The sequence below is a fragment of the Delphinapterus leucas genome, chromosome 7, assembly GCF_059928025.1.
Source record: "Delphinapterus leucas isolate spDelLeu-1000000601 "Yukka" chromosome 7, BTC_Dleu_Yukka2, whole genome shotgun sequence".
Taxonomy (NCBI): domain Eukaryota; kingdom Metazoa; phylum Chordata; class Mammalia; order Artiodactyla; family Monodontidae; genus Delphinapterus; species Delphinapterus leucas.
Window position 1 is genome coordinate 46,289,066 of NC_143135.1, and position 23,811 is coordinate 46,312,876.

General features: G+C 47.5%; 3 protein-coding genes across 4 annotated transcripts in view; 2 read left to right on the top strand and 1 right to left on the bottom strand.

Moving 5' to 3' along the window:
- Positions 1-46: 46 nt before the first annotated feature.
- C7H11orf16 (chromosome 7 C11orf16 homolog) lies at positions 47-14,091 on the top strand. Its single transcript, XM_022563164.3, has 6 exons — positions 47-3,663; positions 4,904-5,060; positions 6,882-7,116; positions 7,754-8,410; positions 10,910-11,130; positions 11,877-14,091. Exons 1-5 carry the CDS (start codon positions 3,497-3,499, stop codon positions 11,128-11,130), a joined length of 1,437 nt encoding a protein of 478 aa, XP_022418872.2. The 5' UTR covers positions 47-3,496; the 3' UTR covers positions 11,877-14,091.
- On the bottom strand, positions 12,266-20,472 carry AKIP1 (A-kinase interacting protein 1). Of its 2 annotated transcripts, XM_089915199.1 has the most exons (6): positions 20,382-20,472; positions 19,940-20,167; positions 19,378-19,458; positions 16,947-17,051; positions 15,540-15,611; positions 12,266-12,702 (listed from the first exon to the last, which is right to left on the bottom strand). In XM_089915199.1, the coding sequence occupies exons 2-6, from the start codon at positions 20,159-20,161 to the stop codon at positions 12,559-12,561; spliced, it is 624 nt and encodes a 207-aa protein (XP_089771325.1). In that variant the 5' UTR covers positions 20,162-20,167; positions 20,382-20,472; the 3' UTR covers positions 12,266-12,558. The 2 variants fall into 2 exon arrangements, with proteins under 2 accessions (XP_089771325.1, XP_089771326.1); XM_089915200.1 differs by lacking the exons at positions 19,940-20,167; positions 20,382-20,472 and adding an exon at positions 20,184-20,368.
- A 20-nt stretch (positions 20,473-20,492) lies between these two features.
- Positions 20,493-23,811, top strand: part of DENND2B (DENN domain containing 2B) — a 176,654-nt gene continuing 173,335 nt past the window's right edge. Inside the window, exons 1-2 of the mRNA XM_089915191.1 lie at positions 20,493-21,336; positions 23,382-23,453. The gene's annotated coding sequence lies outside the window, so the exon portion shown is untranslated. The remainder of the gene's footprint in view (positions 21,337-23,381; positions 23,454-23,811) is intronic.

Sequence of the window (23,811 nt, forward strand, 5' to 3'; positions counted from 1 at the left end):
CAGATGCTAAGCTGTGTTGGCTATTTCTTACCTGGGTTTCAGATGTACTGAACTATCTTATGTAGATTGAGAAGACGCTTCTTAACCTTTGCTAATTTCTTTCAAGAACTTTAGGGAAGCAGGAGTCCCCAGAATTCTCTATATCTCTCACCTTGCCCTTCTCGCACACTTTGCCAGAGTCTCAGCTGTGAGAAACAAAAGTAAGACTAATGACTATTCAATGCCTGTACTGCACTTTGCAGACGCTTCATGCTAAGCAATCACAATGAACCTCCCTGGATTTGTCAAAGTTTGGTGGGTTTTATTATTTGGAGTTAGCGAGAAATCTATACCTCACTCATAACGTGATGCGGAAGTATCTTGGCGCTAAAGCAAAAGTAGTTAACAAAACCTTGTTGTCATTTGAAATTACTTCAGAGTCATCTTTTTCCTGCATGCAGCAGACATCCTCAGGTAGCTTAGTTTGCGCTTAAGAGTGCAGGCTCCACAGTCACACTGCCTCCGTTTACATTCTGACTCTGCTGCATCCCCACTGTGTTTTCTCAGTTCTTCATCCACAGAATGAGAATTATAGGAAAAGCAGCTACCCCTTATGTTTATTATCAGTGTTAACAGTGCTTGTGAAACATAATGAAAACATTATGTGAAAACATAATGTGAAGCATTATGAAAACATGTTTTCATAGCCATTATTTTTAAACTTTATTATCCTCTTTTTTTTCTTTTTTGCCCATGACATCAACATTCTTCAGGTTCTCCAGGCCAGAAAATATGGGAAAGACAGTGATGTCCCCTATCTTGGAGTCTGCCTTCAAAATGTTTCTATTTCTGTTCCTATGATGAGCTTCAGCTCTTCCTTCTTCCTTAACTCCCACGTCCCCTCTGTCACCAAGCCCAGGCAGGACTTCCAACACACTGTCACATTCATCTCCATTGTCACCTCTCTGTGAAGTCTTTCCACCACAGCTATTACTTGTTCCTTTATTTTGAACACATATTTCCTTGCCATTCTTATCCTGCTATCTTTACTCCTGCTATCTTTGCACACTTATCTCTGTCTTCAGTAGAATGTAAGCTCCTTGAAGATAGCGGTCAGTCTTATTCATCCTATATTCCTAGCACCCAGCAAAGTGATTCAAGTCAGGTAGGCATCAGGAAATATTTGGTGGTGTTATTTTCCTATTCCCATCCTGTCACATTGTGTCTGGATAACTCCGAGGCCTCCTGGGCTCTGTTCTCAACTGGCTCTATCATCACTCTTGATATTTTTTCTTAAAGTGTTTCATGTCATTTCATTGCTCAAGCCCCATGACAACTTCCTTTCGACTATGACGTTGACATTTATCTGCTTGGTTTTCAAAGCTCCCATCAATTTGGCCCCTTCCCAAATATCCACACTTGATTTTCCCATGACACCCCATTCCCTCCACCCCAAAAAGAAAATCACAGTCTTGCAAATGGATCCTTCTGTCTTAGCTCTTGCTTCCTACCAAGACGGAATGGAATATTCTCCTTCTTCCTTTCACCATTGAAATCCCACCTATCTTATTCAGGAAGCCTTCTCTCATAGCCAGAGACTAAATCCCTCAGCCTTTAGGGTAACAGTCGTTCTCCTGGCTGCAAAATTAAGCTCTGTGAGGGTAGACATCAGTTAGGATGCTTTTGGTGGCAACCGATACAAAAATCTGATAAAAATTGGTGTAACCAATAAAGGGAATTTATTGGTTCACATAGCTTCTAGCAGTAGGGCCGCCTGCAGGAAGGGCTCGAGACTGTTACCAAGAACCTGATTTCTTTAGGTCTGTCCTCTCTGGGAATAGCTTCAGTGTCCCAGAACGACTGTCAGAAGCTCCCAGAACCTCAAGCTTTCTTACTTACGTATAGGAGGAAAAAGAAAGTCTATAACCCAGGATTTCCAACAAAAGTCTTGAGATTCATTCTGATTCCAGAGGCATGGGAACATGCCCATGCCCTAGTGGCCAGGGGATGGAATGTGCTGATGGACACTCATGAATCGGGGGGTACAGTCAGCCTCTTCTAACCACACAGAGCCACACAGAAACAGGAACTGGTGGAAGGCAGGGATGGATGGGGTAGAGACAACCACAAACGTCCCTACATACTTTTTTGGTCTTCTGCACTGAACACGGTGCTGGGCACACAGCCAGTGCACAATGACTGTCAGATGCCTCAAATACCAGCCTCCTCCTCTGGATGTTCAAATGAGAGCAGAATCTAGACTTCTGTTCCTTTGGTTCCCATTGTCCACTCCCACCACCCCAAGTGATCATTACACCTCTGCTCCTCAGCAGTCCTGTCTGTTACAGACAAACATGCCCACACTTTTGGTTATTTGTTTTTAAAAACTAAAGACAAATTCTATCTTAGAGTCCTTAGGCCATCCAGTGGTTCCCTCCACTCCAGCCTCCTGCCCGCACCGGGTGAAGGCAGGTCAATAGCCTTGAGTCTCTGGGGGACCAGCTCCCCGCATCACGAGACTCCTGGGATCCGTGAGGGCTACGCACCGTGACGGACTCTTCCGGCAGAGGGGAAGCCCGAGCTTTTGGGGAATTGAGGTCGCACTGACCTTTCCCGCCAACACCCCCTCCCCAGAAAGGCGGAGAACTACCCCCTACCCTCTCGCCCCGCGCATGCGGCCTAAGGCCCCAGCCCCCCTGCACATGCTCAGTACACGCCCTCGGCCCAGCTGGCTCGCATCCATGGCAACCTGCTAGGCAACCAGGAGTCAGTTGGTCTGAGGCCGTGAACTCCAACTGTTGGAAGGGGCTGAGGCTGAGGTGGAGTTTGAGGCTGTGATAAGTCCCCTTGGGGTCAGAACTGTGGACTTGGGCAGGAGCAGACTCAATAGGGCCGTGGTGGGCTGGGCCAGCGGAGTGGTATCTCGGGCCCTGGGTGGCAGCTGTCGCCTCTGAGCACGTCTACGGAGGCCACAGCCCTGGGCTCTCAGCTCGGTCTAGTCCCGCAGGTGACTGGGTTAGGAGGGAAGTCTGTGACTTGGGTTAGGGGTCAGTTTGTCACCAGGACTACGATTTGCGAAGGGGCGTGTGGTCTTACCCCCGAAGTCCCTACAACTGTGGTGGAGACGGGGGAAAAAAAACTAACGTATGTTGAGCTACTTAAATATGCCAGGTGCTTTCCATATCTCATCTCCTGGGCGGTAACTGAAGCACCGAGGTGAAGTGAGCACGCAGCCAGCAGGCTGTGAAGGATTTACTACAGCTAAATCCTTCTCTGAAATCCCAGTTCTTGCTCTTTCAACCCCTCCCCTATTTCCTGAGCTGAGCCTCCCCGGGCAGGTGATTCTGGGGACACCCTGCGCGTCGGTGGGACCGGGTGCGCCCGCAGAGAGGCCGCAAACCGCAGAGCTGAGCCCAGCCCCGGCCAGGCGCCCTCTCCTGGGCTGTGGGCTGCAACTCAGATAAAAAGCAACTCAGATAATAGTGCCGCTTGTTCTCAGGTGTTTTCTCCCAAGGAAATGGACTCCTCCCCAGGGCCTGGGATGCCTTTGCCCAAATACTGCAGCGTGGCCACAACCCTGAAGGCCCCTGCCTGGGCCGGCACTGCTCCTCCCTGGGAACTCTCCTTCGCCTGCCCTCTCGCCTCCCAAGCACCCTGGCTCACCCGGCAGAGGCCTCTCACCAGGTATCGATCTCGGCTTCCTTTTTCCTCTCTGTTCTTGGTTCTAGATGGTGGGAGAGATGGCCCAGGAGGGAGAGAGCTTGTTTTCTGGGAAGGCTGAAAGGGTTCTTTACCGTGTGGGCTCTGAGTTGCTTGGGGTTTAATATTCCCCTAGTCTAAACTGCACTCCCAGTGACATCAAGGGTTGACCTGGCTTTCATCCCACCTTTTAGCGGAGTGGCAGATGTCAGAGTTGGCATGTGTGAGGGAAGGCAGTCAGGCATCATCAGTTATAAACTTGTAGCTCATTTTACCATCAGCTCTGAGACTTGCCATGGGACTACATGAGAAATTAGGGTTTCTGCTACCAACCGCTAAGGTGAGGTCTCCAGGTCCCTCCTCAAGTTCCCTCAGTATCCCTCAGTTATCCTGGCTTTTTGTGAATGGTATCTTTAGTTGACTGTCTACAGTGTGAATACAAGAGGGGAAAGGAACCTCAGGCTGTAAGCACATACAGGTTGTGCAAGTCCCAGGGATTCATGTCCATGCTATTCAAGTCAGTCTGCCCAGGTTAGAGACATGCCAGCCTGAACCCTTTAGCCCCTTTCTTGATTCACTTGTGTGGACCATCTCATTCAAAGCCTGTATCCGGGCTTGCCCACAAAGTAAACAGGTTTTTTCGGAAACCCAAAACCTGACTCAACAATTCCCTACAGCTTGGTCCTGTCCACAAAATTTCCCAGAACTAGCTTCTCCTTTTTTCTGTCTCACAGCCTCCTAGTCAGCTCCTCTGTGCTTCCTGTGCTCAAACACCTCCTCCTCTCTTATTACCCCACAGTGCTCAGCCTTCTTGCAATTTTGCTCCTTTGGCATCACCATCCAAGCCTCCATGCCTCATCGTGGAATCCCACACACTGCCTCAGAATTTCCCTTCCTGGAAGTCTTTCCTGGCCTGCTGTCTAGTCTCAGACCAGCACTCAAAACCAGAATACATAAAAGCTAGTCCCACCCTGATTACCTTGAAACAATTCCCAATCCTCAAACGACGGTTCCCTTCACTCTCCTCTCCTTCTGCCTTTCCAGTAGTTTACCTTATCTTACTGGAAGTCACAGATTGCCACTCTTTACATGGATTTCTGTTCCATATTGCCTTATCTGTCATGCACACACCATGGCGCTGCTCAGATCTAACTCTGAAACGTGTTTCTTGATGGTTTTAGGGCTTGGTTTTCTCTACTCCCTAATTCCATTTGCTTTTTCCCAGATATGCATCTTATGACCCGTGTCTCCACATTGCTGACCCAGCATGGCAGGGGCCTGGCTGGCTGAGAAGAGGTGGAGATGCTGCGGACGCATGGGTCCTGGCAAGAAGGGAAGCAGATGGCTTTTATTACAGGGCTCAGATAAAGGCTGCTCCCGAGGCAAGTCCCTAAGTCCCAACATCTCCCCATATGCTCCTCTGGGTGGCCCTGTCATAACTGATATGCCTCAGCTGTGTGTGCCCAGCAGTTCAGTTTCTTGGATAAGCACAGATCTTCCATGGTCAGGTTGCAGAAGTGAAAATGTAATGTCAGTGAGTGCATTAATTTGCTAGGGCTGGGTAACAAAGTGGCACAAGCTGAGTGGCTTAAACAACAGAAATTGTCTCTCGGTTCTGGGGACTGGAAGTCCAGGTGTTGGCAGGGTTGGTGATTCTGAGGGCTGTGAGGGAGGATCTGTTCCATGCGCCTTTCCTAACTTCTGGTGGTTTGCTGGCAATCTTTGGTGTTCCTTGGCTTGTAGAAGCATCCCCCTGATCTTGGCCTTCATATTCACATGCTGTTCCCCCTGGGTGCATGTCCGTGTTCCAATTTCCCCTTTTTGTAAGGACACCAGTCATTGGATTAGGGGCCCACCCTACTCAGCTGTACTCAGTGTGACTTTGTCTTAAGTCGTTACATCTGCGATGACCCTATTCCCAAATAAGGTCACGTTCTGAGGTACTAGGGGCTAGGACATCAACATATGAATTTGGTGGGGTAACTATTCAATCCATAACAGTGAAGAAAATATACAATAAAAGCACTTTGTTCAGGAAAATTCAGTGTGTCAAATTATGGGCGCCAGCCTAAGGGAAAGAGGAGCAAAATGTGTGTATCTCGTGTAAGCCTGTGTCCCTCCACACAGGAGCACGGTGCCTGCGTGCTGGGGCCAGGCCTGGGCTTTACTTTGGTTGTTACTTGCTTCTTTGGGATTTTTCTCTTCCCACAAAGAGTCAGACTTTGTGAATGTGGATCCATAGAGGGAAAACAAGTGTGATTTCTAAAAATATATATAAATGATAGAATTTCCAATCAAAAGTCATTTTGTCATTTTCAAGTAACTAATAATGTAATTTCAAATGAAATATTAACAGGGTTTTGCTCAAATATAGACCCTGTCTAGTGGTTTGTTAAAAGTCAATTTGTAAGCTTGTTCTTTTAATTAGCTTAGTATTTCTCCTGCCCTCTCTGCCAGGCTGCTCATTTGCTTCCTTTGCCCAGCCTCCCCTCATGGACGTAATGGCAGTGCAGAGGGCTGCTCCAACAGCCCCAGCCTGTCCTCGCCCGAGAGGGCCTGTGGGTGATACCCCACCCCTGGCTGGCCGCGGACACAGGGATAACACTTCCTGGGAGTGCTGGGAGGAGGGGGTGTGCTTGGGGAAAGATCCAGAGGACCCAGGTTACTCCTGTGAATTGCAGGCCAAATATAAAGATAGGAGAAAAACAAAACAGAACAAAACAGGAGGGCTTCCCTGGTGGCACAGTGGTTGAGAGTCCACCTGCTGATGCAGGGGACAGGGGTTCGTGCCCGGGTCCGGGAAGATCCCACATGCTGCGGAGCGGCTGGGCCTGTAAGCCATGGCTGCTGAGCCTGCGCGTCTGGAGCCTGTGCTCCACAATGGGAGAGGCCACAACAGTGGGAGGCCCGCGTACCACCAAAAAACAAAACAGGAAAAGGAAGAGCACGGGACAGGAAAGGCAAGAAGTGATAAACAAGAGTTGCCACGGCAAGAAGCAGAGGGAAGAGCGTCCGCCTCACAGCTGGCCTGTCTCTGCCATAGTGGGCTCCCGAGCAGCGCCTGGCCCTGCCCTTTCCCTAACTGGGCCTTGCCGCATGCGAGGGAGACCCTGGGTTTGGCCCTAGGCATTGTAGGGAACCATGGTGCTCCCTGTAGTACTTCCTAATGCCAGGTCTTATTCTGAGTGTTTTCTTTCCCACAGCTGGAGAGGCAGGGGTTCCTGCTGGTGGAATTTGAGGCTCCCCTTGTCACATGCCCAGGGCTGCCAGCCCAGCGGCAGAGCATGGTCTTGGAGGAAGATGTCATTCAGTTCTCGCCATCCGTGGAATACTCACTGTGCCTTGGGGACAAGGTGCTGGCACTCTGGGGACCAGACCAACAGCGCTATGGCCCCGGCACCATTCCTTTGGGCTTGGAGGCAAGAGACCCCCAGAGAGGTAAGGGAGTGCTCTGGCCTCCCAGTCCCCAGGAGCCAGGCTGGTGATCAGGCTGAGGAGAGAGCAAAGGGTGTCTCTCCAGCTTAGGGGTCTTAGAGGCTTAAAAAATCCTTACCCTTTCACTTGCAGCTTCGTCCTGAGGGTGGCCACAGATAGACAAATCATATTTTTCAGATTATAAAATATTCTTTATCAGGGCAAAATAGCCCAAGGCTACTATGTCTATGTTGGTTACTTAACCTGTGGTGTGGTGAGGCTATCCTGGGGTCACACCAGTACTAATGACTGGTCCCCCACCAAGTCGTGCAGGGACTGGGACAGTCCCCTTGTGCGAGGCCAGCCAGTCAGCATCGTTGTGTTCAGAGAAGCGACAGAAGGAGGTTTCTCCTTCCCTTCCCCCACCTGCGGATGCATCTTGGTTTTGACGTGAAAACCAGGACATGGCGGCACAGGAAGGGGTGGTAAACATGGGGCAGGTGAGGAATGTCCCTGGCAGGCTCTCCAGGGAGAGGTGCACACGGGCAGGAGCAGAGCAGAGGGGCTGTGATGAGGCTTTGCTTCTGGGGAGAGGAGAACCCTTATCCCATGATATGAAAGAGGCGGCTGTAACAAAATGGTGACCTTTTCTGTTATGTAGCATCCAAAGAAGAAGAAATTACTGTTCACTTCTGGAATGGCAGGACAGCTCCTGTGCCTCTTGGAGGGGTCAGGTGGGTGCCCCCAGCTGTCTGGAAGAAGGCTGTGGACAGGCTGCACAAGCCTTTCACCACGGAGCACCCCAGGCCCCTCCTCTGGGCCCCTTGCTGCTCTCTGGTGGGGCCGGTCGCTGGATGTGTCACCGGCGGGCTTCCTCTGAGCGCTCCGTTCCTGTGCCCTCCCTGCCACCCGCATGCCTGCTGCCAGCTGCTGGGCCAGGGCTGCCTCTGCTGCCGCCCCTTGGCTGGACCCACCTGGTGGCCTCTAGCCAGAACCTCAGGGGTCACAGCCCGAGAGCATCCAGAGACGGAGCTGAAGCCCACGGCACAGCTTTTGCCCCTTGAGGGTCCTAAGGAGGAAGAAGTAGCAGTGCAGGCTCCCATGGCTGTTTCTTCCTCCTCTACCTCCTCTTCTTCTGAAGAGGAGGATCTGGAGAATGAGCTGAAGATGGGCCTTCCCCAGAGGCTGCTGCTGGACAGCACAGGCAACACGGCCCCCATCCTTCTTGAGGAGTCTCCAAGGAGGCAGGGTGGCCTCTGCCAGCCGGAATGGAGGTACTGGAGGAGAAACGGGTCCAAGCCGCATCCCAGGAAGCCAGGTAGACCTTTTCCTAAGGCAGGGCTGAGGCCCCTGCTCCCTTCCCTCCCATGTGTCTCTCAGGAATCTGATGCACATGTCCGCTGTGCTGGGATTGGAAGTAACACTTGGTCATGTCAAAGGAGGGGCTGTGATAAGAGGGAAACGTGGGCTTTATTGATTAAATGGAAACCTAACAAGAAAGGATGGGCAGATCTTTGTGCTAAGGTTTGCATCCCTATTTGACAACTGTCTTTTCTTTCTTCACTAGTCTCTACTGGCAGGACTCTGCCACTGTCCATTTCTACCCTCCCCTCCCTCATTTTCCTTGGAGGCGTTGATTTTTCTCTAGATGTACAGTCAGAATGCCTCCAGGTGTTGACTGGAGTCTTTCAGCACCCTGAGAAGCACAGAAACGGGTCTTTAAACACTGGCCATCAGACCCTACTCTCCAGATGGGCCCCTTAGGAAGTCAGAGCGGGAGGAACCAGGCACAGCCTTATGCGTCTCACTCTACCACTGAGAGGGGAGGCAGTGTCATTGTCATTGGCAACCTGCAGCCATCCCCAAACTTCTCTGCCCAAGCAACATGCCCGTGTAGGTTTAGAGCAGTGTATCGTTGATACGCCTCTTGCCGTGCGGCCTAAATTCCCAGTGGGGCCCAGAAAGAGCAGACGCCTAAGGCAGCCAGCAGAGCTTTGTGAAGGAGGTGACTTGTATAAGCCAGCCCTGGACTAGATTCCTGGGGCCCTGTGCTGACTAATTCAACCTCAGTGAACTAAATGAACATCCACTCTGGGGCAGGGATACTGAGGGCTAAAGAATACCACTGCTAAGGGCATAAGGATCTGTAGGCACTGCCCACACTGGGACTCATCGTGGGTCCCCATGGGAAGCCATTGCCCTATTTTCAGGACAGCTGCTCAACCAGAAGGACCTCTCAGCCCACGAGTATTTTAATCTTACACCAGGAGTAAGGCCTTTATTAGTCTTCAGTTCCAGGAGGCTGAGAAATTGTTTCTACACTGAGAAACTTTCTTGGGGGACTCCTCTGGACCCCTGGGCTTCGGAGTGGGCAGGGATGGATGTGTTGGCTGCTGTTGTATTTTAGATGAGGTTCCTCCCTTGGCTTTCGAGGTGTGCGATCTTTCCCCCACCTCTGAGAGGGAAATAAGTAGAGGGACGAGAAGCTATAGCTATGACCAGCTGGGCTCTTCCTCCCCTCCCTGAGAGGACACTTTGTATTGAAAATATAAAGGTGGGAGTGGGGATAGGTGTTCCTGGGCCTCTTTCCTTGCAGTGAAAGGCCTTGGCAGAAGCTGCTTGGAAGCAGCTGTTTCTACAGGGTATGCCCTCCAACAAGTGATAATATAAAGAAAATGGTGCCAAAGTCTAGAGTTTTCAAGCTAAATTCTCCATAGCTTCCACTGCCCTCCTGCTTCAGCACAGACTGGAGAAAGAAAAGCTGTATCTCTCCAACAGGGAGGAGTCTCTGGGGCAGCAACTGAGGTGGCATGAGACCCAGTCTCAGGGAGAGGAATGCCAGTGGGGTAACCAGAAGCCATGGCGGTCAGACCTGCCCCAGACTCCAGACCTGCATTCCCATGGCTGTGGCCTGCTCCGTGGCGTTCTATCCAGACTGGTTCTAAGCCTGACTGAGGCCAAACAAATCTTCCCTGGCCCCGAGCATACACCGCTCTTATCGCCACTACCCACGCACCCACACCTACATTCAGCCTCTCTCCCCGCATCACCATATTTAAACAGATCCACTCTAAAGTTCCCCCCGCACCCAAATACATTCTAATAATTGGCTATAAGGAGAAATATAGTATCTTCAGGTACTTGGCCTGGCTTTCCTGTAGGTACTGGATCATTTGTTATGCTCTGGGCAAAGGTTAATTCTTGGAGCTGAACCGTGAGAATCAGTGAGCCTGCCTTCTGCCAGGTCCTATCTCTGCACCCAAAGCTATGGAGAGTATGCCTGCATGGGGCGTGGAGAAAGGGGCATCTCCAGCCCCCATCCCAGATGGAGTGCTGCACACCACACTAACTAGCGAGGTGAACTGGTGAGGTGAAGCTTGTAAAACGACGTGTGTGCCTGGGCTAGAAACAATGGCAAATACCAGAGCTTTTCTTCTCTCCCCTCCAGATCTTGTATCCTTTTAAGGAAATGTGCTGCTTTGCTTCTCCTAACTGCGCTTGCTTGCCATCAAGCACTGGTGCTTCACAGTCTGGTCTGAGGCTCTACCTCTTAAGGATCCTCTTGTATGGGTCCTCCGCCCTCCACGTTTTTGGCTCCTTTTAGTTGCAGGCAGTGAGGTTACTGTCTGAGACTAACCTAACAGTCCTAGAGGGCCAGGATTCATGCCAGCAGTCATGCTGCTCTCCACCCTCGCTTATGACTGAAACAGGGTTCAGACAGTTAAGGGATTCTGTGATCCTTGATACACTTCTACATAAGTCAAGTCTAATCCCATCAAAATGGTGGCATATTCAACTAACTGAATTTTGGGTTTAGGAACAAGACTTTGCAATATCGGGAAAGAAGAGAAGGGCAACAAACAACAGACAGTGAAAACTGCAGCAGCGGGGAGTCCCAGGGAGCTGGTCCTGGAAGCCACTGGCATGAAGCCACTACAGATCTTGCCAGAGGAAGCTGAACACAAAAAACTGAGTCGGGGTACTGCGGCACATCAGGAGACCAGAATTCCCCCTAAACGAAAAGCCCCAAGGATCTAGGTAAAGCAGATGGCTGGGAAGGGGCTTCTGAAGGACTCCTTCCATGGTTCTTTGACCTTCTGGGGTCATACCACTTTTGAGAATGATAAAACCGATGGCCCCTCTTCCCAGAAAAATGCACACACCCACAGTTTTGCATATGATTTCAGAAGACTTACAGAACCCACGAATTTCATCACTAGGGGTGCAAGGATCCCAGTTAACTGACCCCTCTACCCTATGGTGGTGGGCATGGGCCTGCTTTACTAGGCCCTCGGTCCGTGAGAGTCTGTTCTTTGCTAGGAATGTGAATACAGCTCTACTTAAACCTTTGTATTCTTTTTTTTAGATATATATATATTTTGATGTGTACCATTTTTAAAGTCTTCTATTGAATTTTTTGCAATATTGCTTCTGTTTTATGGTTTTTTGGTGCTTTGGCTGTGAGGCATGTGGGATCTTAGCTCCCCGACCAGGGATAGAACCCGCACGCCCTGCATTGGAAGGTGAAGTCTTAACCACTGGACTGCCAGGGAGGTCCCCAAACCTTTGTTTTCATCATATAAAATACTGGCCTTTTTTCTGAGGAAAGACATGTTCAAAATGAGGTGACTCCCTAGGCAACTAAACTGAGAGATGCAACAATACGGTTGGTGTGGCAGCTTAAAGATGTTTAGGACACATCAATGACTTTGTAATTTTAAGGATAGAAAGTCACTGATTTTAAAGTCAGAATAAGACTCTCAGGATTTTTTTTTCTCTTGTAGGAAGCTAAAGAGTAGATACCTGAGGAGGAGTTAGTTACAAAGTGGCTGACACAAGGCCTTCTTCTACGGAAATGGTACAGTGCAGGCCACAGGTGATAGTCCAATAAGCAGCAGCATCTTCACCCCAGGAAGACATCCCTGCAGATGAGTGGCAGGAAGGCACCTGTCCTAAGGGGCACAGGAGTGTGGCGGCCCTGGCGAGGGCTCCCTTCCAGGGGCCTGGTGCGATCTGCTTGAGGATGCCTCTTCCACCGAAGCTACAGAACATGGTTGGCCTGCTTTGGGCAAATGTGTCCACAGCCTCTCTGCCATCTTTTCATAAAGCCTCAGTTGTACATGAGCAACATTTTGTTTGACTTCTTAATGCCAATAAAAAGGAATTCTCTTCATTTCCAAATTTCTCACTTTATTATCATAATTAACCTTTACCTGGAAAGCAAGCAGTAAAAACTATTCAGACAGCATCATTACATTATTACTCCAGGCCGAAGAGGGTGAGGGGACTTTCAAGTTAAAATAGGCACTGAAAGAGACAAACTCCAGTTCCTAGGAAGGCTGACCCTCTACAGTCAGCATTAAAAGCAGGATTAATGTGTAAACTTTAAGAGGACATACGGTAGCTTTATTCTTCTTGATACTTAAAAAACAAACAAGAAGAAGGCGATGTCTGTGATGGTCAACATCATATGGGGAAGACCAAGTCCACACTTTGTCCTGAATCAACTGCTACCACGTAAGTCTTCTTGGTCAAGTCATTTACACCCACAGTGATGGAATAGGTCCCTGGATATACTTCTATGTAGAGGTCCTTAGAGATGTTCTCAGCCTGGAAGGAAAAGTGGATATTAGCAGTTTAGAGATTTTATGTACCAGTGCCGTCAGGGCACCTCTACCCGGCTCCCTCTGTGTGTGATGGAGTGAGGTACTAACGTGGGAGATGGAGGTCCTGCTTTCAAGGCTTGGCTTGGCAACGTAATAGGACTGCCATTTAGGCCAGTCTCAGCCTCTCCTTATGCTTGTTTCCTTATTTCTAAAATTAGCTCACAAATAAGCATGTATGTGAAAACACTAAATTGTTATAGGAACATGAAGGATCATAAAAGGAACACTCTGGTTGGAGCAGAAAGGTTAAGAATCAGGTAGAGGGAAAGGCTAATGACGATTGCTTTGGGGCTCAAAAGTAGGCAGTGGCACTTGTTATCACAGATCAGCAGTAATGGCAAGGCGCTGTGGGATAATGAGAAGTATTCTTTTTAACTGTGCTTTGCTAAGTTCATTATTAGGAGGATGAAACATTTCTTTTCACCTAAAGCTGAGAACACTATGAGTAGATTCCACTTTGTCACGCAGAAAGTCAGCTGGCTGGCTAAAGCCCTCCCTTGGAGACCAGTTCTCCTATGCAGATGGTCCCCGACTTATAATGGTCAGACTTATGGTTTTTTGATTTTACGATAGTGTGAAAGTGATACGCATTCAGTAGAAAACCGTACTTCCAATTTTGAATTCTGATCTTTTCCCGGGCTGGTGATGTGCAGCACGATACTCTCTCGTGATGCTGGGCAGCGGCAGTGAGCGATCTCCCAGTCAGCCATGAGGATCACGAAGGTAAACAACTGATACACTTATAACCATCCTGCACCCATACAACCAGTCTGTTTTTCACTTTCAGTACAGCATTCAATAAATTATCAATACATGAACTATTCAAAACTTTATTATAAAGTAGGTTTTGTGTCAGATGATTTTGCCCAACTGCAGGGTATGTAAGTGTGCTGAGCACGTTTAAGGTAGGCTAGGCTAAGCTATGACGTTCAGTAGGTTAGGTGTATTAAATGCACTTTTGGACTTCCCTGGTGGTGCAATGGTTAAGAATCCGCCTGCCAGTGCGGGGGACATGGGTTCGAGCCCTGGTCCAGGAAGATCCCACATGCCACGGAGCAACTAAGCCTGTGCACCACAACTACTGAGCCTGTGCTCTAGAGCCCGCGAGCCACAACTACTGAGCCTGCGTGCCACAACTACTGAGCCTGTGTGCCTAGAGCCTGTGCTCTGCAACAAGAGAAGCCACCGCAATAAGAAGCCCATGCACCGCAACAAAGAGTAGCCCCTGCTCACCGCAACTAGAGAAAGCCCGCGTGCAGCAACGAAGACCCAACACAGCCAAAAATAAATAAATAAAAATTTAAAAATAAAAAAATAAATGCACTTTCAATTTATGATATTTTCAACTTACAATGGGTCTATCAGGACGTAAGTCAAAGAAGTTTGATACTGCAAAACACTGGAAGCTGGAGTCATTGGAAAGATTTATGTTTAGAGCTGAGCTGAGCACAAGCCATCCTCCAAGGACAGGCTTCATGCCCGGCTGGGAAGTGGTCATGGCAGATATGCAGGCAGAGGAAGGGTCTCAGCTCAAATGGCCAAAGAGCAAAGTCACAAACCAGAAAAGAGCCTGTAATTAAGAGCCAAAGCGCCTATCCCACAACTGGGAGACCACTACCAATGCTTACTCAATGCTCAGAAGGAGCCACAGGCAGAAGCTGTCATTTCTACACCACCCCTGGGGGTGGGGGGCAGGTGGACCAAACTACTGCCAGTAAATTCTGCTAGGAGGAATAAATGATAATATTTATACTTTTATGAAACTTCCTCTCTTTCCATCTTGCAAATAGATTTGAAGCCAAGGTTTTCGGAAGCTGCTTTATGCTATATCCTTTCATGCCCAGTTACTGCAAAATTGGAGGCTTATCATCATTTAACTGACGTGAATGTGTATGACAACGCCACAACTATTTATTAGTCATCAACTATGAAAATAAACAAAAGGTTTCAGAAAATACAGCTATATCAGAATTGCAGGAAGCCAAGGATGCTTCACTTGTCTGCATAAAAGGTGCAAGATTGGCATCTGTGATTCCTACACTGTGAACATCAGGAAGATTAGCATTACCAAAATACAGTAAGTATTGGAGGCATCTAAGCCTAACAACTTGTACTAAAAGCAGAATAGTCTTAGTTGCTACTAACTCTAGTATATTCTGAATCCTGGCTAGTAGCACACTGTATGCAAACAAAAATTAAGCAAACTATTGCAGCAACACACCAGAGTTCCATTCCTCAGAATTCCAGCCCTTCCAAGTTCCAAAAGATTCCCTGGGTTCATGAACTAATGAATATTTTATCCTAAAAAATCACTGTATGTTTTCACAGAGAAACATTTGCGGAAAATAGGAACAAATCCCTTCAAATGTTTTGGAACCTGATCTAACCAAATGTATACGTTTCAGAATTTCAGCAATGGTTTTCACTTTGTAAGCAGGAGGGTCAGGCCCCTCCTGCTGCTTGAACAGATGGTGGAATTCCAGCAGGACCCAGTGCCAGCCCAGCTGAGCTGTAGGAATGGAGATATGAATACTTTGCATTCTTTCCAACCGCAACTATGAGTTCAGGCACAAAGAGTATCCCTGAAATTTCAAGTGAAGGAAGGATACCAAGAAAACATAATTTTACACTGAACTAAAATGTTGTACACTGTCCCCAAGGGTAAAAATATCCCAACTTAAAAATACTATAGATCCAGTACAAAGAACCCTATAGTAACCAGATCAGTTCATGGAATTGCAGTGGTGGTGGAGCCCAGTACCCTAGAAGTTCTGTACTCACAGGCTGGGATGCCTCTAGTGCACACTCTGACGTCTGACGGATGCCTCCGACACCAAGGGGGGTGTCTTTTCTCTGAAGAGTGAGGTAGAAACATTGATTAGGGCCCAAACTTTGACTTCTGAATGGTAGAGAGAAAATTTTTCCTACTTAACTAGGAACTAACAATTGTTCTGTCAGTGTTTTCCAAGTTGTCACCTAAAGGCTTTTAGTGAATTCTGCAAAGTATTTTTAGTCAGATGTTTACCATGATTACCTTTTATCCTTACATGGGCTTTGGACTCAGATAGACCTGAGTTTGAATCCTATCTCTGTCATTTACTGAGACGGACAGATTAATTTCTCTATGCCTTGGTTTCCTAGTCTATAGCTTCGGCATACTACACTGTAAGGAAGATCTAAAGTGCAAAAGTGATTGACATTTAACAGGCTCTCAGAAAATAGAATTCTCTTCCAAGGTTCTCCCAGCAGTGGGAGTACTGGAGGGGAAGAGGCTGAACTGAGAAAGTCAATTTCCCTTAGAGGCACCAATTTACGTCTTATAGGAAGGGATGGGAGGGATACGAATGACTCTTGCCCACATGTAACTCCCTTAGGGTCAAGCACTCTTAAGAGGGCCTAGGCCAGGGCAGAAGAGGAAGCCCAGGATCCAGGCTCTGGTGCTACCCCTTGTACCCCAAGCCAGGGAAACAGGATGGCTCACATCCCTGCGGCCACTCTCCCGTCCCTTCCCTAAACCCACAGGCCAGAGAAGTCAGGAATCCAACCTGTGGATTAGACTCTGAACTTAAGTTTGCTATCTTTGAGTACAACCAGGGGAGTTTAAAAAGAAAAACAAAAGCAAAAAAAGCCTACCCTCCCCAGAAACAACAACAAAGGACTCCTGTTGAATCAGTTCAACAAGTAGAGTCTTTGGCTTCCCAGAGTGACATGTGGTAAAATACAGGTAATTTGCAGTGAGAGGCTTGTAACTGTTATCTTTAGGAAAAGCATTTTGTTAAAAGAAACCCCCACCTTGCATTTCCTTTTTTTAAATTACCAAAGATATGATACTTATCACTACCTTAGAGTGAAATATGTGATTATTAAAAATCCCTTTCATATCCCTAGATGTAGAAGAGGATATTTGAAAGGCTTTTTGTTAAGCCTGTCCAAGAATCCCTTGGCCCAGGACTGCAGGTTCAACTGAAGATCTGACAGTGGCATTAATATCTTATTTTGGACAAAAACTCCTATTTCATGTTCATTGCTGTAAGTTCTCTAAGGCTGGGAGGTGATAGATTTCTGTGGAGCGCTGTAATGCTGAGTCACCCAGGCATCCAATAACACAATCCAGCAGGAGCTCCAAGATGTAAGGCCTCCTATCTTGGGAAGCTGAGGGCACAGCACAGCACAGCTGAGGATACATACCTGACCATTCCCAGTGTCCGAGCACAAGTGCAGCTTCGACTTCCCTCTGTGATAACGATAGACGTGGGTTGCCCCTCCTTCCTCTGGCACAGATGAATAATATTTCTAGAGAAGTAATGTGAAAGATGCTGGGTAACCAAATAGACTGGTCAAATTTTCAAAAAACTCCTTGTTACTTGGGCAAAGTATGGTTAAGGAGGGAGGCAAGAGAGCAAAGGTAAACTACCTGCCCTCTTGAGAGGCCTCTGAAGTCATATAACAAATCTTAGCCCGTGTAAAGTGGCTGCAGAGAAGGAAACTGCACTTGGCCTTACTTTGCTGCCATCTGCTGCCTCTGTAGGGCAAGAACTCTGGCAACTCAAGCTGGGTAGGACCATGCTCTCTGCCACGTTAAATAATTTTCACAACATCCTCACCCCGAGGTCAAATACACAAGCCCTTTCATCTCCTCTCATGACAAGTTCTGACAAACAGGTCTGGGTTTACTAAGTCTCAGACAAGGACAAGAGAAGAGAGAGGTGCATCTCCTTGAGATTTAGAAATACAACAGGAAATGTAACATAAACCCAACAGCTATGCAGCCGTTCTCCCCATGCGGAGGAGGGGAGGGAGAAGACTCCGATTTAAGCAAAAATAATCCAAAGGATCAGAATGCAGTTTTTTTCTTGTCTACTTCCTTCCTCCCCCTCAAAGTTAACCTTAACCTTGCCCCTGATTGTGACTAATGATGAGGACAACATAAGCCTGCTTGCTTTGAACAAAGGGTAGGGACAATGTTTAAGGCAAGAGACCAAAAGAATGAGAAGCTGGGGAAAGCATGTCAGGACATGACTCTAATGATGTAATTTAGGGGATGCTCCAAAATTCTGAAAGCAAACTCAAACACTGTTCTTAATTCTAGAAAGCTGAGAGGTTCTGAGCCTCCATTCCTTAATGGAGATTTGAACTAAAGCATGAACTGAAAACCAAAACGAAGAACACCAATTTGCTAAACCTCAAACCAAAGACAAATATTATTCCTTTTACTGAACCATGAACCAAAGTGTTTAACTTGATCACTTTATAGTAGAGCCAAAGTTATGGATTTTTCTAAAACCATTTAACAAAATAATAACATAAAAATACTCTCTGAACTGTATCTCACTGGTTGGAATCCTATTTTTGGAGTCACAAGGATTTTATAAAAGATGTAGAAATATTAGAGATTTTTTGAAACTTAATATTCATTATGAAATTGAAAAGCAGGACAGAAACAAGGTATTCTCTTCCTTCTGCCGTACAGACCAAGCACCCTTACAAACACATAAGAATCATAAAATGTTAAGGCTGGAAGAGACCACAGAGTCTGTTTTAATTCCTAGAAGACGAGAGTACCTTCCATGCAGGTGATTTTCTTGAATGTTGGCTGCCTGCCTTCAACATTCCCTGAAAGTACTTAAAGATGACCTTAGTGTATGGTTTTGAGAAGAGGCCCTTTAAAACTTTGTTCACCCACTTCAATGAATGGGACCAAAAATCTCACATAAGTACCCTGTGCTACAGTTTATGACAATTTTCTGGTGTTCATCTCTCAGTGGAAACCAAAGAAACAGACTATAAGGGCTGGAAAGGACTTGAAACATCATCATTTTACCATGTGGGAAGGTAAGGCTGAGAGAGACTAACTAGCCTAAGGCATTATAGCCAGGAAGTGGCAGAACACAGGTCTGATTCCTGGGAGGCTGCTCCTGCCATTAAGCCACACTACCTCTGATGAGGGCACTGCATCTGTGCCACATAACCACCTCTGTGGCCAACAAGTGATATGGACCCAAAGGGGCATACTTAAAAACTACATTACCAGGGGGACTTCCCTGGTGGCCAGTGGTTAAGACTCCGTGCTTCCAATGCAGGGTGTGCAAGCTGGTTGGGGAACTAGGATCCCACATGCTGTGTGGACACACACACACACACACACACACACAAAAGCACACTACCTTACCAGGGACTTGGAACAGAGATTAAGATCTAATGGAGGGATTCTGTTTCAGTTTTTGCTTTGAAAACAGAGAGGCTCGGTTCCAGTTTAGAACGATCTTACTGATTAAAAAAAAAATTCAGTTCAAAGTTTTAAATACCGTTAATATTCGGACTTGTTTTGGAATTCAGCAAATAAGCCCCGCCCCCCCAAACAATAGTGAGGGCAGATCTTTTCTGGCTTGTGCATTGCTGTATCCTCATAACAGTTAAAGTTAGGCATCCAATATTTGTTGAATGAATTCTAACCTGGATTTATCACCTGGTTTAAACCCTTGGCTGATTACAACCTGCCCACGAAGGCAGGGCAGGGTGAACAGGCAGTCTCCAGATTCTCCCTAAATTCCACAAAAATCCACTTTGTGATCCATCAGCAGGCAGATCAGGGGCATGACTTTGGCTTACACCAACTTACCCCACACTGACTTGAGGTATAGTCCATGAATTCAGCCATTGTTCTGAAGGAAGCACTGAGGGTTGGGTGTCTTTCTTCTCTCTATGTGAATAAACGGCAAGTCACAGGTGAGATCTGTATTCCCTACTGGAGAAGGAAGTCATTTTGGGAATACCTTCCTTTTTACTTTTTGAAAGGCCACTGCACGTTTAAGTCAGTAAAAGGCTCTTACTGAGAAAGAATTCCAACTCTAAAAGGAATACACAGACATGCAATTTTTCCAGGACAAAGACAGGTTTGTTGGCTTTCCTCTAATATCAAATGGTAGCCTGTAAGAATTGTTGTAAAAAGTAACCAACCAGGGCCGAGCACTAGCGGTCTCTAGCGGTATCCTAAAGCTAGCCAATAGGAATCTGTCAAACGTCAAGAGTTTTCAAAAGGCTTTCCGGTTCACTGTCCTGATACTTAACAGCTTCCGCCAAGGACAGGATCCTTCGGGTGCTGCTGTGTGGCGTGCCCTGGTTCTCAGCAAGCAGCTGCTGAGCGAATGAATGGGCTGGTCCCGCAGCACTGGGGCCCTCACCTCTCCTGGGAGAAGGCGATGGGGGCCGGCAGCCGGCCCTCTTTCTCTGTCGGGCCGCTCCCGGGAAATGACCCCCACGCTGCCTTTGGAAAGCTCCACCGAATGCCAGTCCACCGCCCTCCTTTTGGCCCGCTCCAGCACTTCTTGACCCAGCCTAGCCGAGCGTTGCAGGGAACGTCGGTCCACCCCGTTCAGCGCCGCGGCCGCCAAACAGTTCTCCATGTCTCCCTGCGAGGGCACATACACACAAACACCGGCGGGTTAGCGGGCCTCCGGGGCCCCGCTCCAGCTCGGGGTCGGACCCAGGGCCTTGATCTCCTCGGCGACCGCCGCCCCCGGCTCCGCCCAACGCGCTTTCCAGCGGGCTTGGTGTCAGGGGCGAAGGCATGCGCGCGGAGCCCCTCCATTTCCGTCTCCCCCTCCCTCGCTAGGAATCCCTCACCCAATCGGCCTCTCAAGGCGCATGCGCTCAGCGCACGGTCGTCGAGGGAGGGCTGGGCCTGGAGCATGCTGCGCCGGCGCAGCAGGCCATTGGCGGTGAGGGGTCGAGGGGCGTGGCGGGGGCGGTGAAGCGTGCGGCCCTCACAGGACAAGCCTACTGTGTCCCGGCCGCTGCTCCTGTGAGCGGGTTGCCCGGCTAACTGCCAGAGCGTAGGGGGCGGGGCCTGCCAGCTGGCGGGTCGCGGGAACCGGAGTCGACCCAGTGGCGGAGGCTGTCTGTCCACGCTGTCGCAGGAGCCCCTGGGCCAGGATCTGGCCCTTAGAGGTCGTCTCCGCCGCCCAACGCGGAGAACCTGGTGTAAAGTCAGGTGGTCTGTTGGGCTAAGAAATCGTGGGGAGTAAGACGCGTGCCTCCAGGCGCCTATTAATGCCTGGTCTATATTTTGGGATATCGCTACTCTAAAACCTCTTTTGTTTGGGAGATGACTAGGATAGGCCAAACAGTGCGGCTGCCACAGTGGCGTTTGCAGAAGGGAGTCTGTCTGGCCAGCAGGCTGTGGGCTGTAGGATGTACGGCCCACAGGGCCAGGGGTGCCTGCGTTGTGTGTAGGGTCTCTCGTAATCCCCTCGTGGTTGCTTTCTCACTCCTCCGGTGAGAAGTATAGACTCACACCTTTTTTGGAGGCCGCTTCCCTCGGGGGCGGGGGTTCACCTTTCAAGAATAGTTGCCCCACGTTTAAATAAGGAGCCGTGCGTCTTTACCTTCCATTCCACGCCACCGGTTATCTGGTGGGAGACCCAGGGTCTCATTGAGAATTAGTGACTTCGCTACACCATCCTGGCGCGCAGCGAGGCCTTGTTGCTCAGGAGGGACCACTTTAAGGGACACGAGGAAATCCTCAGTGCTGAGCAGGTCTCCTCAGCAGATGGCTTGATTAGCAGCTCTGAGCTATCAGGTGTGTATGAGGATACTACTACAACCTCCATCTGCACTGTTGCTCATTTCCTGCTTTCCTCTCAGAGCGAAATTGAATGGAAGTCTTCATTATCCTCGGGATAGTTTTCATTGTAGGAGTTTTCTAAAACTTTTCCTTCAATAAGTGTTTATTAGGTGCCTCCTTTAGACCATAGTGGTTTTATGCACAGGGTCCCAAATATCCAGTCTGGAGAGCTGAGTTTGAATTCAGACTCTGCCACTTTTTTGCTGTGTGGTTCTGGGCAAACAAATTAACTTCTTTGAGTCTCACTTTTCCTCATCTCTATTCTAGAGGATACCAATAGTACCAATCTTCATAGACTGTGAGCTTCTTGAGGACATGGACCATATCTGCCTTGTTTACTGAGTTTAAGAGTCATCTAGTATTTTATTTGCCACAGAAGGGACTGAAAATAGCGATTGAATGCATGAATAGGGTTGCTGTAAGGATTTTGTGAGAGAATTCCTGTAAAATACTCAGCACAATGCCTTGCCAAGAATAAGTGCTCCATAGATATAGCTACCATTATGTGCCAGGCACTGCCCTAGGAGTGGTGGAGAATACAAAGTATAAAGGAGAACTTAAAAGAGGGAATGATGCACATAAAATCTGTAATGCTAGGAATGAAATATTAAGATTTTGTTCATAAGCTGTTTGCTGTAAGATTGATCCAGATAAGTGCTACGAAGCTTAGAGGAGAAATATATATTGTTCAGCTGGGGGATCAAGAAAGGTTTTGTAGGAAGGAAACATTTGAGCTGGGCCTTGAAGGATGGCTTAGGAATTAATGGGAGAAGGGGTAGTTAAGACACCTGTTAATTGCTCTTATAATGAATGTAGTTAGGGGTGAGATAGAATTTGTTCTTCTTTTATTATTTACGGATTTCAAGATCCTGGCTGAATAACTGTTATCTGTGTCTGTGTAACCATGAGCAGACTACTTAACTGTTCTATACCTCAGTTTTGCCATCTATAAAATGGGAATAGTAACAGTACATTCCTCATAGGGTAGTTGTGAGGATCAAATAAGTTAATATATGTAAAGTGCTTTAAATAGTACTTGGCACATAGTAAATGCTCAATAAATATTAGCTAGTATTATTATCTTTATCAGACTTCAGCCTTCTCTCCCAATATGCCCTCACTCATCTGAGACTACATCTACACTGCACCCCACTTGACTCTCTTCCCCAGGATTCTGTTACTACTCTCCACTCCCAATTCCATTCCAGTTGAAGCATTATCTTTTTGTCAAGGGAAGTTTTTGAAATCTTCCCTGATTCCCACGTACAACCTATGTTTTCATGGCTTTTTTTTTTTTTAATATTGTGGTACTTATCCCAATCTGATTTAAATTATATGTAGTTCTGATTAGTTCTCTCCTATCAGCTTATAAACTTCTTGAAGGTGGAAACTGTTCCTTATTTGTCCCTAAGTATCCAGGGACTGTTGAGCAGTAGGTGTTCAATAGATATTTGTTGAATTTACTGATTGAATTTTTAATTTAAATAGATTCCTTTTAGGCCAGGTAAGAATTGGCTTCTTAAAAAAAATCCAGGGCTTCCCAGGTGGCGCAGTGGTTGAGAGTCCGCCTGCTGATGCAGGGGACGCGGGTTCGTGCCCCGGTCCGGGAGGATCCCACATGCCGCGGAGCGGCTGGGCCCGTGAGCCATGGCTGCTGGGCCTGCGCGTCCGGAGCCTATGCTCCGCAGTGGGAGAGGCCACAACAGTGAGAGGCCCACGTACCGCAAAAAAAAAAAAAAAAAAGAAAAAAAAAATCCACATACATACACTTTAATGAATTCAATGAATATTCAGTTGTAACTAATTTTTCCAGAATTTAACATTTAGAAATATATGGGAAAGAAGTTGCTTGGAATGAAACTGAAGCCTGAAGACTGACATGAAATTAAATCTTTGTGTTTGTCTTTATGTTTATAAATATATATATATATATTTAAAAATAATTTCAACATTTGTACTGTAAGCCACAGATTGAGTGAATCCTTTTTCTCTTTTTTAAGATTGGATGGAAAAAAATGATGGAACATGACCTGCCATCAGGACCCTTGTGAATCAAACACAGCCCAAGCCAGGTACTCCTGAAAGCTACTGGTAGAGACTTAGAAATGGACCAACAAATAGAGGGAGGGCATATAATCAGGAATGTATCTGATCATTGATGAAGAAAGAAACCATTGGTATAAGTCTTCCATGATTTCTCTCTTCATAAGGGTAAATTCATTACAGAGAACACATAGAAGTTATTTGCCTATGTTTGGGGGAATAGATGACTGGAGGAAGTCTTTATTCCTGAGATCTGAGGAAAGAGATTGATGCTGTATTTGGGACTTTTTGAGGACAAAAAACAAATCTAGTGAAGAGCAGTGTAAATTCTTTTTCTCTATGTGGAGGGGGCAAAAAAGGGTTAAAAACGTAGGATGCAAAAGTGGG

Coding starts and splice junctions, on each gene's coding strand:
- C7H11orf16 (XM_022563164.3), top strand. CDS start 3,497: ATGGACTCCTCCCCAGGGCCTGGGATGCCTTTGCCCAAATACTGCAGC. Junction 3,664..4,903: donor CGGCAGAGGCCTCTCACCAG/GTATCGATCTCG, acceptor GCTTTTTCCCAG/ATATGCATCTTATGACCCGT. Junction 7,117..7,753: donor GGCAAGAGACCCCCAGAGAG/GTAAGGGAGTGC, acceptor TCTGTTATGTAG/CATCCAAAGAAGAAGAAATT.
- AKIP1 (XM_089915199.1), bottom strand. CDS start 20,161: ATGGAGAACTGTTTGGCGGCCGCGGCGCTGAACGGGGTGGACCGACGT. Junction 19,459..19,939: donor ATCGCCTTCTCCCAGGAGAG/GTGAGGGCCCCA, acceptor TTATTCACATAG/AGAGAAGAAAGACACCCAAC. Junction 17,052..19,377: donor ATACCTCAAGTCAGTGTGGG/GTAAGTTGGTGT, acceptor TTACTTCTCTAG/AAATATTATTCATCTGTGCC.